The sequence below is a fragment of the Corvus brachyrhynchos genome, unplaced genomic scaffold (genome assembly GCF_000691975.1).
Source record: "Corvus brachyrhynchos isolate BGI_N302 unplaced genomic scaffold, ASM69197v1 scaffold149, whole genome shotgun sequence".
NCBI classification, from domain to species: domain Eukaryota; kingdom Metazoa; phylum Chordata; class Aves; order Passeriformes; family Corvidae; genus Corvus; species Corvus brachyrhynchos.
The window spans coordinates 678,975-691,381 of NW_008240021.1; the positions used below are offsets into that span (position 1 = coordinate 678,975).

Here is a 12,407-nt window from a genome sequence, read left to right on the forward strand (position 1 = left end):
TGGATGGGCTTTAAGGTCCTTCCAACCCAAACCAGTCTGGATTCTGTGATTGTCTGGGAAGGGAGAAATCTCTGTTTGGCCACAGTTTCTCCATTTCCCAGATGTTTGGTTGAATGCTGCAGTGAACATTAAGTGCAGTGTGAATGTCACAGCCCCTGAATTGGGGCTTGGCTTCAGCTCCACTTTTGGCAACCACAAGTTCCAATCACAAGATTAGAGCTCCTCTTCTCTTTTTTTTGTTTCATGTTTTCCACAGGCCTGCCCGGCTGCAGGGCTTGGAGAGGTAAAGTCAGGTGTTCACCTTTCGTTTCCCACCCCCTCAAACACCAACTCGTCAGTGGGCAGGCCACAGAGGAGGATTTGAAACCTTGGTGGGCAAAGGTCTGTGCCCTCAACATCCTGGCTGTTATAAATATGATAGGTTTTGCTTCTTAGGGAGAACACAGGCTTTCCAGACAGACTTCTGGATAAAAATGTTCCTGGCTGCTGCTGCCTCTTGTGCTATGAGGTGCTGCATGTACTCTGAGCACATCTGCTAATCCCAGGCTCCTAGAATCCCAGAATCCCAGGATGGGTGAGACTGGACGGGACTGGAGTGGGTCCCATCTGGTGCCACTCCCTGCTCCAGCATCAACCCAGAGCCCAGGGCCCAGGAGTGTGGATATTCTGGAACATCCCCAGGGAGGAGGCTCCAGCCCCTCTCTGGGCTCTGTTCCAGCCCGGGCCCTGCCCAGGGCAGCAGTTCTGCCTCCTGTGCAGGGCAATTGCCGGGCTCAGGCCCTGCCCGTGGCTCTGGTGCCGCTGCCGGGCCCCGGAGCAGAGCCCGGGCCTCGCCCCGAGCCCTCCCTGCAGCCAGGGACAGCCAGGGCTGAGGGCTCCTCTCGAGGCTGAGCAGCCCCGGCTCCCTCAGCCTGTGCTGGGCACGGAGCTGCTCCAGGGCCCTCCAGGATTGCTGAGCCTGTAGAACATCAATCCATGGCTACAGCAGCGTGTGAGGGACACTGCTGGGTGTTACAGGGCTTTACTGAGCCTAAGTCAGATTCATTCCATGAGGATTTGTTACCTCCTGCCCCAACAGTTGATAAGGAAATATTTTATGGCAAGTTCTTTATGTAACCACACCTCAGGGTAACCACTTTGCCATGCAGACGATGAACTGCAACTGGCTGAGCCAGCCTTGCGCCACTAGAATCATTCTATAACCTACTAAATATTTACAGTTTATCTTCTGCTGAGTTTGAATATGACTTCCTCACTGATATTATAGAAAAAAGAAACAGAAACTGGTGTTGCCCAGCCTGTGAGGAGCGAAGCGTTATCTGCACAGCACAGGCAGCCAGGGGAGTATAATGTGTGTCCCTGTGGCCATTGATGTCTGTCCCTAAACACTCCTGTGACAGAGGAAACAAGGCCTTTGGGGCTCTCCTGGTTTTATTTCTGTTGGCTGACAGACAAAGGAGACATAATTTGGTGGTTTTTTCTTATGTCAGCTCTGGAACAGGATGAAAGTGGCAAATACAGCATTTCATCTTATGTGAAAACTGTAGGAACAGTGGTTCAGGAAGGAACCTCAGGGAGCCCAAGGAGGGATCAGATCTATCTACCCCTTCCCAATAGATTTTTTTCATGTCCCCCTTCTCAGGCAATGCCATCTGTATTTTTTTGCTTTCATCACTAGAAAACTTTCCTTGTCTCAGTTTTGTTGCAGTCTTGTAACTGCTTTCACCTCCCTCATGGGCACAGAGCACAGGGGATTCATTCCCTGCTTTCAGAAGCCTTTCCCATTTGTTAACAGTCATTACTCTGCCATCAGACTTCTTTCCCCAGACCACATAACATCATCTTCCTTAGAGTCTGTCCCTTGTCCTCCTCCTGACTCCCCAGCCCTGGTTACAGCTCTCCACAAGGCCTCACCAGGGCTGAGGAGCAGGAAGGATGATTTTTTGGGTCAAGCCCATGGAGTGGTGGAGTCACAGTCTGTGGAAGTGTCCCAGAGGTGTCTGGATGTGGCCCTTGGGGACAGGGTTTGGGGTGATGCTGGTGCTGCTGGGGTGACACTGGATGATCCTGAAGGGCTCTTCCAGCCTTGATGATTCTGGGATTAGGTTTGGAAGGACAGAAGTGTCCTAAATTGCATCAACCAGGCTGAAAGAACATGGAAAGCCTGACATAAAGCTTTTTTTAGTCTGTGGTGCCTTCAAAATGCGTAATTTTGAACACAAGTTCCATCTTCATGGAGAATATTTAGAGTCCCAGACTGGTTGGGTTGGAAAGGACCTTAAATTCCATCCAGTGCCACCCCTGCCATGGCAGGGACACCTCCCACTGTGCCAGGCTGCTCCAAGCCCCAATGTCCAGCCTGGCCTTGGGCACTGCCAGGGATCCAGGGGCAGCCCCAGCTGCTCTGGGCACCCTGTGCCAGGGCCTGCCCACCCTCCCAGGGAACAATTCCTGCCCAATCTCCCATCCAGCCCTGCCCTCTGGCACTGGGAAGCCATTCCCTGGCTCCTGGCCCTCCATGCCTTGTCCCCAGTCCCTCTGCAGCTCTCCTGGAGCCCCTTTAGGCCCTGCAAGGGGCTCTGAGCTCTCCCTGGAGCTCCCTCTTCTCCAGGCTGGAATTTCAGAGTGATCAGTGAGTTCTGCTCTGTTCAGGGGAGTTCCAGAGCCTGGTTTCACCCGTAGGTCAGCACGGCTGAAAATCCAACCCACTGCAAATCCTGGTGGGATTTCCATCGCCTTCGTCACGACACTCACCCAGATGGGAAAACAAAGTCCCTCTCTGAGGAACTGTAATGTGGTTTCAAAAACTGTCACAAAACCAGAGGAGCAGAGAGGAGGGAGTGGAAATTAGAGAGGAGATTTGAGTGACGTGGTGGCAGAGATGAAGGGAAAATGGAAGAACTGAAAGTTGTTAATCAGATTCTTTGGTGCTTTCTGCAGGGGGAATCCTGGGGTTATTGATGTACATCGGTGACGCTGGAGCGAGGATTTCCTCTCTCTCAGGCTCCCCAGTGGCTTCTCATTTGCCTTTGTGCTGCCATCATCCTTCCATGCCCTCAGTGTTCTACAGTAATGGCTTGAGAGAATGCACAATGAACTCCAGGAACTCCAATCCCTAGGGAAGAAACATTTCCAGTGCATTGCACAGATGGTCCAAAGCCTGTGGATTATTCACAGTTCTTCCTGTAAAGCAGCTCTTTGCAGCCTTGTTCTTCACAGCAGCAGTCTCAAGGGAAGGAGCCTTGCTTTGCACCCCACTTACTCCATAATAATTTTCTAGGATGATGAATCCTAGAAAATGACATTTTGCCAGGTGATAATGGCTCTTCCCCAGTCTGCCTCAGGAAAAAAAAAAAAAGCATGAACTTACAAGCACAAGTATTTCTGATTAAGAATCTATTTAAAAGCTCTTCTGAAAGCCTCTCTGACTCATTCTGGATTGGGGCTCAGAACCTCCAGGACCTGCTGGGCAGGGAAGACCCCAAAGTTCCCAATAGGGAGAGATAAAAATGGGGAGCTGGGGGTGACTGTGTCCCTGACCCCTTGGGTGGTCCTGGGCTCTGGTTTCTTTCTCCCTGAAATTCTCACTCCACTCCCTTGACTGGAATTCTCTAAACAGGTCCTTTTTGTCTTCCCTCATTGCCCTCTTCTGGAATCTGTTTTGCTGACCACAAGCCCAGTCTCTTCTCCTTCAGTATTCCTCATATTTCCCTATTCCTTAATCATTCCACTCTTTGCATTTCAGGTCTGAAATCTTTTTCCAAGCACTCCCAGGCCTTCTGAGGGGTCTGTTTTCCTCCTGGCTTTGTCAGAACATGCTGTACCAGAGCGAGCAGCCTCCAGCATCTCTCTGTGCTTTCAGTTTGCATCAGAACGTGGTCACAGTTCACCTGATTTATTGATTCATTGTCGCTGTAGTGTCCACAAGCTCAGCTGAAGACAAACTCTCCTCTGAATTACTGCTTCCCTTGAAGTTATTGCTCCTCCTCTAAATTGTTTCTTCCCTGTAGAGGTCCCAGGCTCCTGTGGGGCCACACAGCCCATGTGGGGACAGGCAGAGGCTGTCCCTTATCCCCAGGCCTGGCTCACGCTGTGACTCTCACAGAAGCTGTGGCTGAGGAAAAGGCCTCTCACCTGCAAAAGCTTTCCTGGGAGGACTGGGGGTGGGGCAGGAAGATTTCTGAAGCAAACCAAAGTGCAGGTCAGCCCAAAAACCCAGATCCGGGCTGATTTTAGCAGCTCCTAATTCCTGGAAGTGTCCCAGGCTGTGGGGCAGGGACACCTCCCACTGTGCCAGGCTGCTCCAAGCCCCAATGTCCAGCCTGGCCTTGGGCACTGCCAGGGATCCAGGGGCAGCCCCAGCTGCTCTGGGCACCCTGTGCCGTGATGTCCTTGCAGAAACTTTTCCTGCTTCCATCTAAACTCCCAATATCCCATAGCGGCCAAAGTTGTAATTTCTCTTCTCCCCCCAGTTTGCCTCGGCAGTGAGCCCGTACTGAAGTGGCACAGCCTTATCTCTGCCTTATCTCTGCCCTCAGCAGAACCTTGGAACCAGCTGATGGATTCCAGCCATGTTTGGCTGACAGGAGCTCACTGTCCTTCCATGCAAAGCAGCTGTTGGAGAGAGGAAAGCAGCTCTAGGAACAGTGAGGGAAAGGCAGGGAATCTCCAGCCCTTCCTCAGCCAGCTCCATGTGCAGTGGGTGTTACACCATGGGGGCTTTGCCACTCTGAAAACCAAAAAAAAAGGGGGGAAAGGGGGGAAAAGAAAATATTGAAAGAAGCTGCTGCTGTGGGCGGAGGGACAGGGAACACACAGGGAGCTGGACTTGTTCCTTGGAGTGATGATGCAGACACAGGATCAGGATTCCCAGAGCAGCCTTGGGGAGAGGTGGAGAAAAGCACCAATGAAACCAAATACCTTGAAAAAAATCAATTCAGTAAATTTCACATTCCCCATTAAAGCAGCACATGACAAAATTTAAAAGTGCAGAAAAAGCACGTGCAGATTCCATAGAATCCCAGAATCCCTGAGGCTGGAAAGCCCTCCCAGCTTCATAACTTTGCATCAGGGAAGAATAAATTCCATACAAAGATTATGCCAGTGGGGACATCTTTAAAAACACTTCATTTCTCATTAGAAAAAAATAAACCAGATCGGGTCTTTCTTTACAAAATATTATTTTCTTTTATAAACATTTTGATTAGTTTTTGCAATAAATAGTTCATTAAAGTAATTCGTATTTATATTTATATATATATATTTATGACATTTGCTTTTTAATGTCACAATCAGTGCCAGGAATTGCTACAACTCCTCACGGAGCCACAACCAACAGTGGCAAAAGTTATGGATCATTTAATTCCTCATTTAAAGCCAAGTATCTTGTACTTAAAAAAAAAAAAATTATTCTGTCAAAAGTCTGTGCCCACGTGTTTGTCTGTAGATTTTTCATGAAAAAAGAAGAATACAGCAATGACAAAAACCCAAAAGTCCATTTGCTTCTCCTTTTCCAAGGAAGAATGAGGAGGATATTTAGGCTTTTCCTGAAGCTTCTCCCACTTCTGAGTCAGAGTCTCCTTGTGCAGAGCCCTGAGGGTGCTCTGGTGTCCTGCTGGCCTCATCCCCACTCCCATCACTGAGGGTTTGGGATTCTTCTGAAATCACAGTCAGCTTGTCATAAACCAGGAGTTCTTCTTGTGGAAGAGGAGGGAAAGGCTGTGGAGCACTGGGAGGTTTGCTCAAAAACTGGGAAACAAAGAGGAAATGAGGATTAGGTCTCTGCAGCTGTCCAATGCTGTTTGCTCAGAAAAACTGGGATCATTAAACAACATTGGGATTGTTTTGCACACAGCAAGAGGCTTCCTCAGGCCTTGCAAGTCCCACAGGGCCAACAGCGTCATGTCCTCCCTCATATCCTGTCCCAGGCTTGGGAGCAAGATGGAAGTGCCTTTCTCTGCAAGAATAACTCCAGGGCTCAGAGACTTCTTTGGAATACAAACTTACTTGAAGAAAATAAAACAGTTTTGATTGGGAACAAACACTGAATGGTAACTGGGCTGTGGGGGAGGGAGATCACAGAGAGATTTGTCAAGAACCCTCCCCTCTGGCAGTGGAAGCTGCTCCCTGTGTCCTGTCCCTCCAGCCCTTGTCCAAAGTCCCTCTCCAGCTCTCCTGGAACCCTTCAGGCACTGGAAGGCCACAATTACATCACCCCAGAGCCCTTCCTTCCCCAGGCTGAGCAATCCCAATTCTCCCAGCCTTTCCTCACAGAGCTGCTCCATCCCTCTGCTCATCCTGGTGCCCTCAGATGACACAATTCTGAATTGAATTTAGAATAAGAAACCAGCTGCTCTGTAAGGAGTGCTGTGTACTGTAGGTACAAAAATCAGCACAAAGATCTTCACTATCAGACCCTTCTCTACTGAACCGGGATTGGGAATGTTCTGGCACAAACCTGCAGCTGAAACACTCCCATAGTGAAAGCACTGCCTTGGCCAAAGCACGTTTTAGGGAGGCACAGCTGACCTTTGATTCCTGGCACAGCACAAGCCCAAAGTTCTCCCTGTCTTTAGAGCCACCTGGAAGCAAAGGAAACTTGAGCACATCCTGTGTGGATCTGGTGCTGCGTGCCCAGCTGCTGAGCTCCAGGTTCTGCAAACCAAGGGAGGGAGGGCCAGGAGCCAGGGAATGGCTTCCCAGTGCCAGAGGGCAGGGCTGGATGGGAGATTGGGCAGGAATTGTTCCCTGGGAGGGTGGGCAGGCCCTGGCACAGGGTGCCCAGAGCAGCTGGGGCTGCCCCTGGATCCCTGGCAGTGCCCAAGGCCAGGCTGGACATTGGGGCTTGGAGCAGCCTGGCACAGTGGGAGGTGTCCCTGCCATGGCAGGGGTGGGATGAGTGAACTTTAAGGTCCCTCCAACCCAAACCATTCTGGGATTCAGGGATTCCATGACACTCCTGGTGCTGAGCACATGTTCAACCTAAAGCAGGAGTCAAGTGCTAAGTGAGCTGCCATCCTGAGGGTGCTGAGCTCTAAGTGAGTCAAAATGAAAGCCCCAGAGGAACTGCAGGAACTCAGGAGAGCACAGGTTGGAACAGGAGTGTATTATGTAAACGCTTGTTTCTGGGAAGAGATCCTGCTGCAGCCTCTTTGCGTTCTGGGTGTGTGACAGGGGCAGTGGGTCCCCATCAGCAGTGGCTGCTGTCATTGCTCTCCTTTTAGCTGGAATTTTCAGACTTCATAGAATCACAGGTTCCCAGAATGGTTTGGGTTGGATGGGACTCCAAAGCTCATCCCATCCCAGCCCTGCCCTGGGCAGGGACACCTTCCATAGCCCAGGCTGCTCTGGTACAGCTGATCTAGTCCAGGTTCCTTCCTTAGACGCTTCACTGAAGTTAAAACTCGTGGTTACACTTGTGACAGGACTTTGCTGCAGGAGAACAAATGAGCTGGTTTAAGTCTAAAAGAAGGCAGGAGAGACAGAGATTTCTGTTGCTCTGGTTAAATGAGGAACTGAAGTTGACACCTGGTACTCTCTCACTTCAAAATCAGCAAACCCATCCTGTTTCTGAGCCATAAAAAGCTGATTATTACAAATTACAGATCATTGACCATCAGGTGCCAGTGAAAGGAGGCAAAATAAAAGAAGCTCTAAATATTTTGGCACGGAGAGCTTGAAAAAACAGGTGAGTCTGCTGGAAAGGCTGATTTTCACATGTTAGGCAGAGAACAAACCTCTTTCAAGTGTTGTGGAAAAACGTAGGAAGGGCAGAAAATGTGTTTGGTGAGTCTGTACAGATAAAAACTGGAGAAGAAACAAACGGTGACAGCTGTGACCATGACCAGCATGGATCCCACCAGAACAGTCACAATTATCCACACAGGGGTTACACCTGCAAGAGAGAAGGGAAAAAAACCCAATTAAAACTGCCATGATTCATTTCTGAGTAATTATTTTCAAATTATCACTTTCTCCATGGAATGCCCCTGGATCCCTGGCAGTGCCCAAGGCCAGGCTGGACATTGGGGCTTGGAGCAGCCTGGGACAGTGGGAGGTGTCCCTGCCATGGCAGGGGTGGCACTGGGTGGGCTCCGAGGTCCCTCCCAAGCCATCCCAGTGTGTGATTCCATGATTTCCCAGTCCCCCACGTTACCATTGTGGGTTGTCTGCTCACAGAGCTCCCTGCTCAGCTCCCCTGTCTTGTTCCACTCAGGAATCACCGCCTGCACTCGGACACAATAAACTGTCCATGGCTCCAGCTGGGACAGGATTTCAGAGCTGTGTTTGGTGTCTACCTGAGTTACCTGAAAACAGAGAAAACCAGAAAAAATGGAAGAGTGTGAGATCAGTGACTTAGCTATGGAATTAGCTAAGGAATAACCATGGAATTACAAGTACAATTACAATTGTAGTGTGAGACCATTCACACCACTGATCTTTGGGCTGTTTCCAGCAGCACTAATGAAGTTTTAGGCTAATGAGAGATGATAAATGAGATCTGGTGGCAGCCAGAAACTGTCACCCAACCAAATGAGATCAGCTAGGAGCACTGTTACACACAAACACCATCTAACTGGAGAGGGAACAAGCGGGATGGAGGAACAGCACCAGAGGAAAAGGTCTCAAGCTGTGCCAGGGGACTTTTAGATTGCACATTAGGAAAAATTTCTTCACTGAAAAAGCTGTTGAGCCCTGAAATAGGCTGCCCAGAGAAATGGTGGAGTCCCCACCCCTGGAAGTGTTAAAAAATGTGTAGATGTGGCACTTGGGGACATGGGTTAGTGGTGAACATGTGGTGCTGGGTTAATGGCTGGAACTGATGACCACAGGGGGCTTTTCCAACCTCCCCAATTCTGTGATTCTGTGATCTGTCATTTAGACAAAACCACAGAAAAGAAAGAAATAAAATACTTTCTGGGAGCTGTGAGTGGCTGAGCAGATGAACTTGCTGTTCAGGGTCAGTTATGTCCCTGTAACTGCAGAGTATCCCTCCTCAGGGACAGGAGACTCTCCAGCCAGGTTTCCATCTTGGAGCAAGCACCCAGCTCACAAATAACCTGGGAGGTTACCCAGCCTCTGCCTGTTGCCTCTTTGATCCCTAGGGAATCTCCCAGACTTGCACTTGGAAGGATTCCAAGCAGAGACTCAAAGTGCAGCTCTGTTCCTCTGGTAAGTCCAGCTGCGTGCATCCCATGTGCAGGAATAGCTGCATTTCTGAGGAGTTTGGGAACGGAGAACCAGACTGCTCTGTGGGAAGCGATGAGCCCTCCTCTTCTGGAACTGAATGGCAAAGAACTGTGCAGTACCAGATACAAATCAGAACTGGACATGGTGGAGTTCCACTATTAACAATTGCACTGATGTACAAAGCACTCATTAACTGTGGCTGCGGTCTGCTGGTCAGAGGCTTCCTGTCTGCCTGAAACAGAGGCCATAATGCTCTAATTAATGCATGATTAATGACCTTTCTCCATGCACTGTGCATGGAGCAGTGTTTTGGGCTGAGTAACACAACTGCCTGTGCAAGAGGCTGTCGCTGGGAGGGAGGAAGGGAATTGCAGTGGATACAAACTGAAGAGCTGCAGGTGACCACAGTGAATCAAAGCCTTACCCATTTTTAGATATTTCTGGGAGTAAAAAGCCCAAAGTCCCACAAAGAGGGAACGAACACAGAGTTATTGATAATTATGGAAAGAGAAAATTCTTTCTGTATGCTGCTGTTTAACTACACAGCTCCTGCATTTGCTCTGAGACCCAGTTGTAGTGACCAGATTTGATTAATTGTAATTAGTAGAGATCATTTTTACTCTTAGAATCACAGAATCCCAGACTGGTTTGGGTTGGAAAGGACCTCAAAGCCCATCCAGTGCCACCCCTGCCATGGCAGGGACACCTCCCACTGTCCCAGGCTGCTCCCAGCCCCAGTGTCCAGCCTGGCCTTGGGCACTGCCAGGGATCCAGGGGCAGCCCCAGCTGCTCTGGGCACCCTGTGCCAGGGCCTGCCCACCCTCCCAGGGAACAATTCCTTCCCAAGATCCCATCCAGCCCTGCCCTCTGGCACTGGGAAGCCATTCCCTGGGTCCTGGCCCTGAATCCCTTGTCCCCAGTCCCTCTGCAGCTCTCCTGGAGCCCCTTTAGGCCCTGCAAGGGGCTCTGAGCTCTCCCTGATCCTTCTCCTCTCCAGGTGGGCACCCCCAGCTCTCCCAGCCTGGCTCCAGAGCTCTGCAGCCTGTACAGGGCCTCCAGGAGCTTCCAGGACTTCCCCAGGATGGTGTTTTCCAGGCAAAGCCCAGATCAAAGTCAGGGAGTCACAATACCCAGGAAGCAGAGGTCAGGTCTGTGTCTGTGCTGCCTTTCTTCCAGTAGAGGATCCTGTAATTCCAGGAGCCATAGTACTTCTTCAGGGGCCACTTGCCCTGCTCGTGCTCAGCAAAGGGCCCAGAGAAATCCACGTGCAGGGCCCCGGACCCCGACTTCAGCCTCACATCAGGGGGGCCAATGACTGCTGCACATGGGAGAGAGGAGAGGAGGGAATTCAACTTCACACTGCCTCAGCTGCACATTTTTATACAACTCATGGTAAGTCACCTTTTAAATATTGCATTAGAAGAAAATAACTTATTTTCCTGGATCTGGCATAAATAAAGCCTTTCCTCGGAGAACTGCTCTGGAAAGGGATTTTATTTTTGCAGTTGAACACCAATGCAGGCTCCATTCCCACACCCTATAAACAAAGGCAGTTCCCTTTTGCCAGCTGTGGTGACTCCAGGAGAGGAAGGACCATTTCCATGGCTATCACTCACTTCTCCTTCTGGGCCAAACTGTCACAACATCTGTCTGTCCAGAGAAGACCCTCTAGAAAAGTGTTTTAATGTGGGTTTTGATTATGATCAGTTTGAAAAATGAAAACATTTGAATTATTTATGCCTTGTGCAACCAAAATTTCTTGGCTGAAAATTAATCTGTGAAAGTGGGGTTTTTTTGAAGTAAGAAAAAATAAAAATTAAGCTTTTTGTCTGGCAAAACAATGAAGAAGGAAGTAACTGAATTTATTTAGATGTACAGGAAGTCTGGCTCCTTGAAGACAACTTCTCCCTGGGCAGAAAACAGAGATATTCCTTATTTTAAGAGAAAATTATGCTTTATTTGAAAACCTCCTCCAAAGAAGTTATCAGTACTATGATAGTGAACCTACTCTGCTTTCTGTCAAGTGTCACAACTAAAATGTTACAGTTCAATGTAATTAAATTATAAAATACTCGGCATCCTCTAGCTTTTCCCACGGAGCCAGGCTGTGCAGGGGCGTGAAGTGCAGGCAGTATTTTTTTGGGAAGAACAGGAAAAGGCTTACTGTCATCCATGGGCTTGAACCTGAGGGTGACCCAGGCGGAATGGAGCTGTCCTGCCTCGGCCCGGAGCTGCAGGACGTAGTCCCCGTACGCCGACAGCGAGGACACGTCACACTCGGGGAGCCTCAGCCTTGTCCCCACATTCTCATAGGTGTCTCCAGGGAAATTGATGCTGCAGGGAACACAAAGCATAGAAAAGAAACAATTAGAACTGGCTAAATGGCTTTAAACCAGCAAAGCTGTTAATGCAAGCAGTTAGGACTTATGAACACAAAAGAGTATCCAGTGTGTGTAAGACCCACATTAAGGATTTTATACCCATGGATTTATACCATCCATGATAAACTTAGGGACTAAAATTCTGATTCTGCAAAAAATGCCCTTGTCCTGGCAGGGTTACAACACTCCATTCAGCAGGCAGGAGTTCAGAGAAGCCTGCAACCACTCAGCCAGTGCCACTGCAGGGCACTGACTGGGACTTTGCTGGGAGCTGTCTCCAGGATTTGCACACAAGGAAAAGCCAGAGAAAACAGGGCTGGGAAGTGACCAGGAACTGGTTATAGAATAGAACCACAGAAGGTTTGGGTTGGAGGGACCCTAAAGCTCATCCCATTCCACCCCTGCCATGGCAGGGACACCTTCCACTGTCCCAGGCTGCTCCCAGCCCCAATGTCCAGCCTGGCCTTAATCAATATATGATTTAATGGATGATATTTAATGTATTTTTTTCTTTCTGGTATGCATCAAAAGCCTGCCCAGGAATGTACTAATCAAGGGGCCATGGCTACACAACCCAGAAAAATTTTCTCACAACTAAGCATGAAGAGAAGGCTCTGGGGAAGGCTTAGAGCTCCTTCCAATGCCTGGAGAGGCTTAGAAAAAAAGAGGGAGAGGGACTTTTATATGGGCAGAGAGTGACAGGAGCCAGGGAATGGCTTCCCAGTGCCAGAGGGCAGGGCTGGATGGGAGATTGGGCAGGAATTGTTCCCTGGCAGGGTGGGCAGGCCCTGGCACAGGGTGCCCAGAGCAGCTGGGGCTGCCCCTGGATCCCTGGCA

At 49.6% G+C, this 12,407-nt stretch overlaps 1 protein-coding gene and 1 long non-coding RNA gene across 2 annotated transcripts in view; one reads left to right on the plus strand and one right to left on the minus strand.

Moving 5' to 3' along the window:
* Positions 1 to 5,163: 5,163 nt before the first annotated feature.
* Positions 5,164 to 12,407, minus strand: part of IL10RB (interleukin 10 receptor subunit beta) — an 8,889-nt gene continuing 1,645 nt past the window's right edge. The window contains exons 2-6 of the mRNA XM_017743345.1: positions 11,354 to 11,523; positions 10,320 to 10,507; positions 8,156 to 8,306; positions 7,737 to 7,894; positions 5,164 to 5,748 (exon numbers count right to left, since the gene is read on the minus strand). Coding sequence (XP_017598834.1) covers positions 5,536 to 5,748; positions 7,737 to 7,894; positions 8,156 to 8,306; positions 10,320 to 10,507; positions 11,354 to 11,523 — 880 coding nt within the window. The 3' untranslated portion in view covers positions 5,164 to 5,535. The remainder of the gene's footprint in view (positions 5,749 to 7,736; positions 7,895 to 8,155; positions 8,307 to 10,319; positions 10,508 to 11,353; positions 11,524 to 12,407) is intronic.
* LOC108448917 overlaps positions 9,480 to 12,407 on the plus strand; it is a 20,848-nt gene continuing 17,920 nt past the window's right edge. The window contains exon 1 of the long non-coding RNA XR_001864999.1: positions 9,480 to 9,493. This is a non-coding gene — a long non-coding RNA (uncharacterized LOC108448917). The remainder of the gene's footprint in view (positions 9,494 to 12,407) is intronic.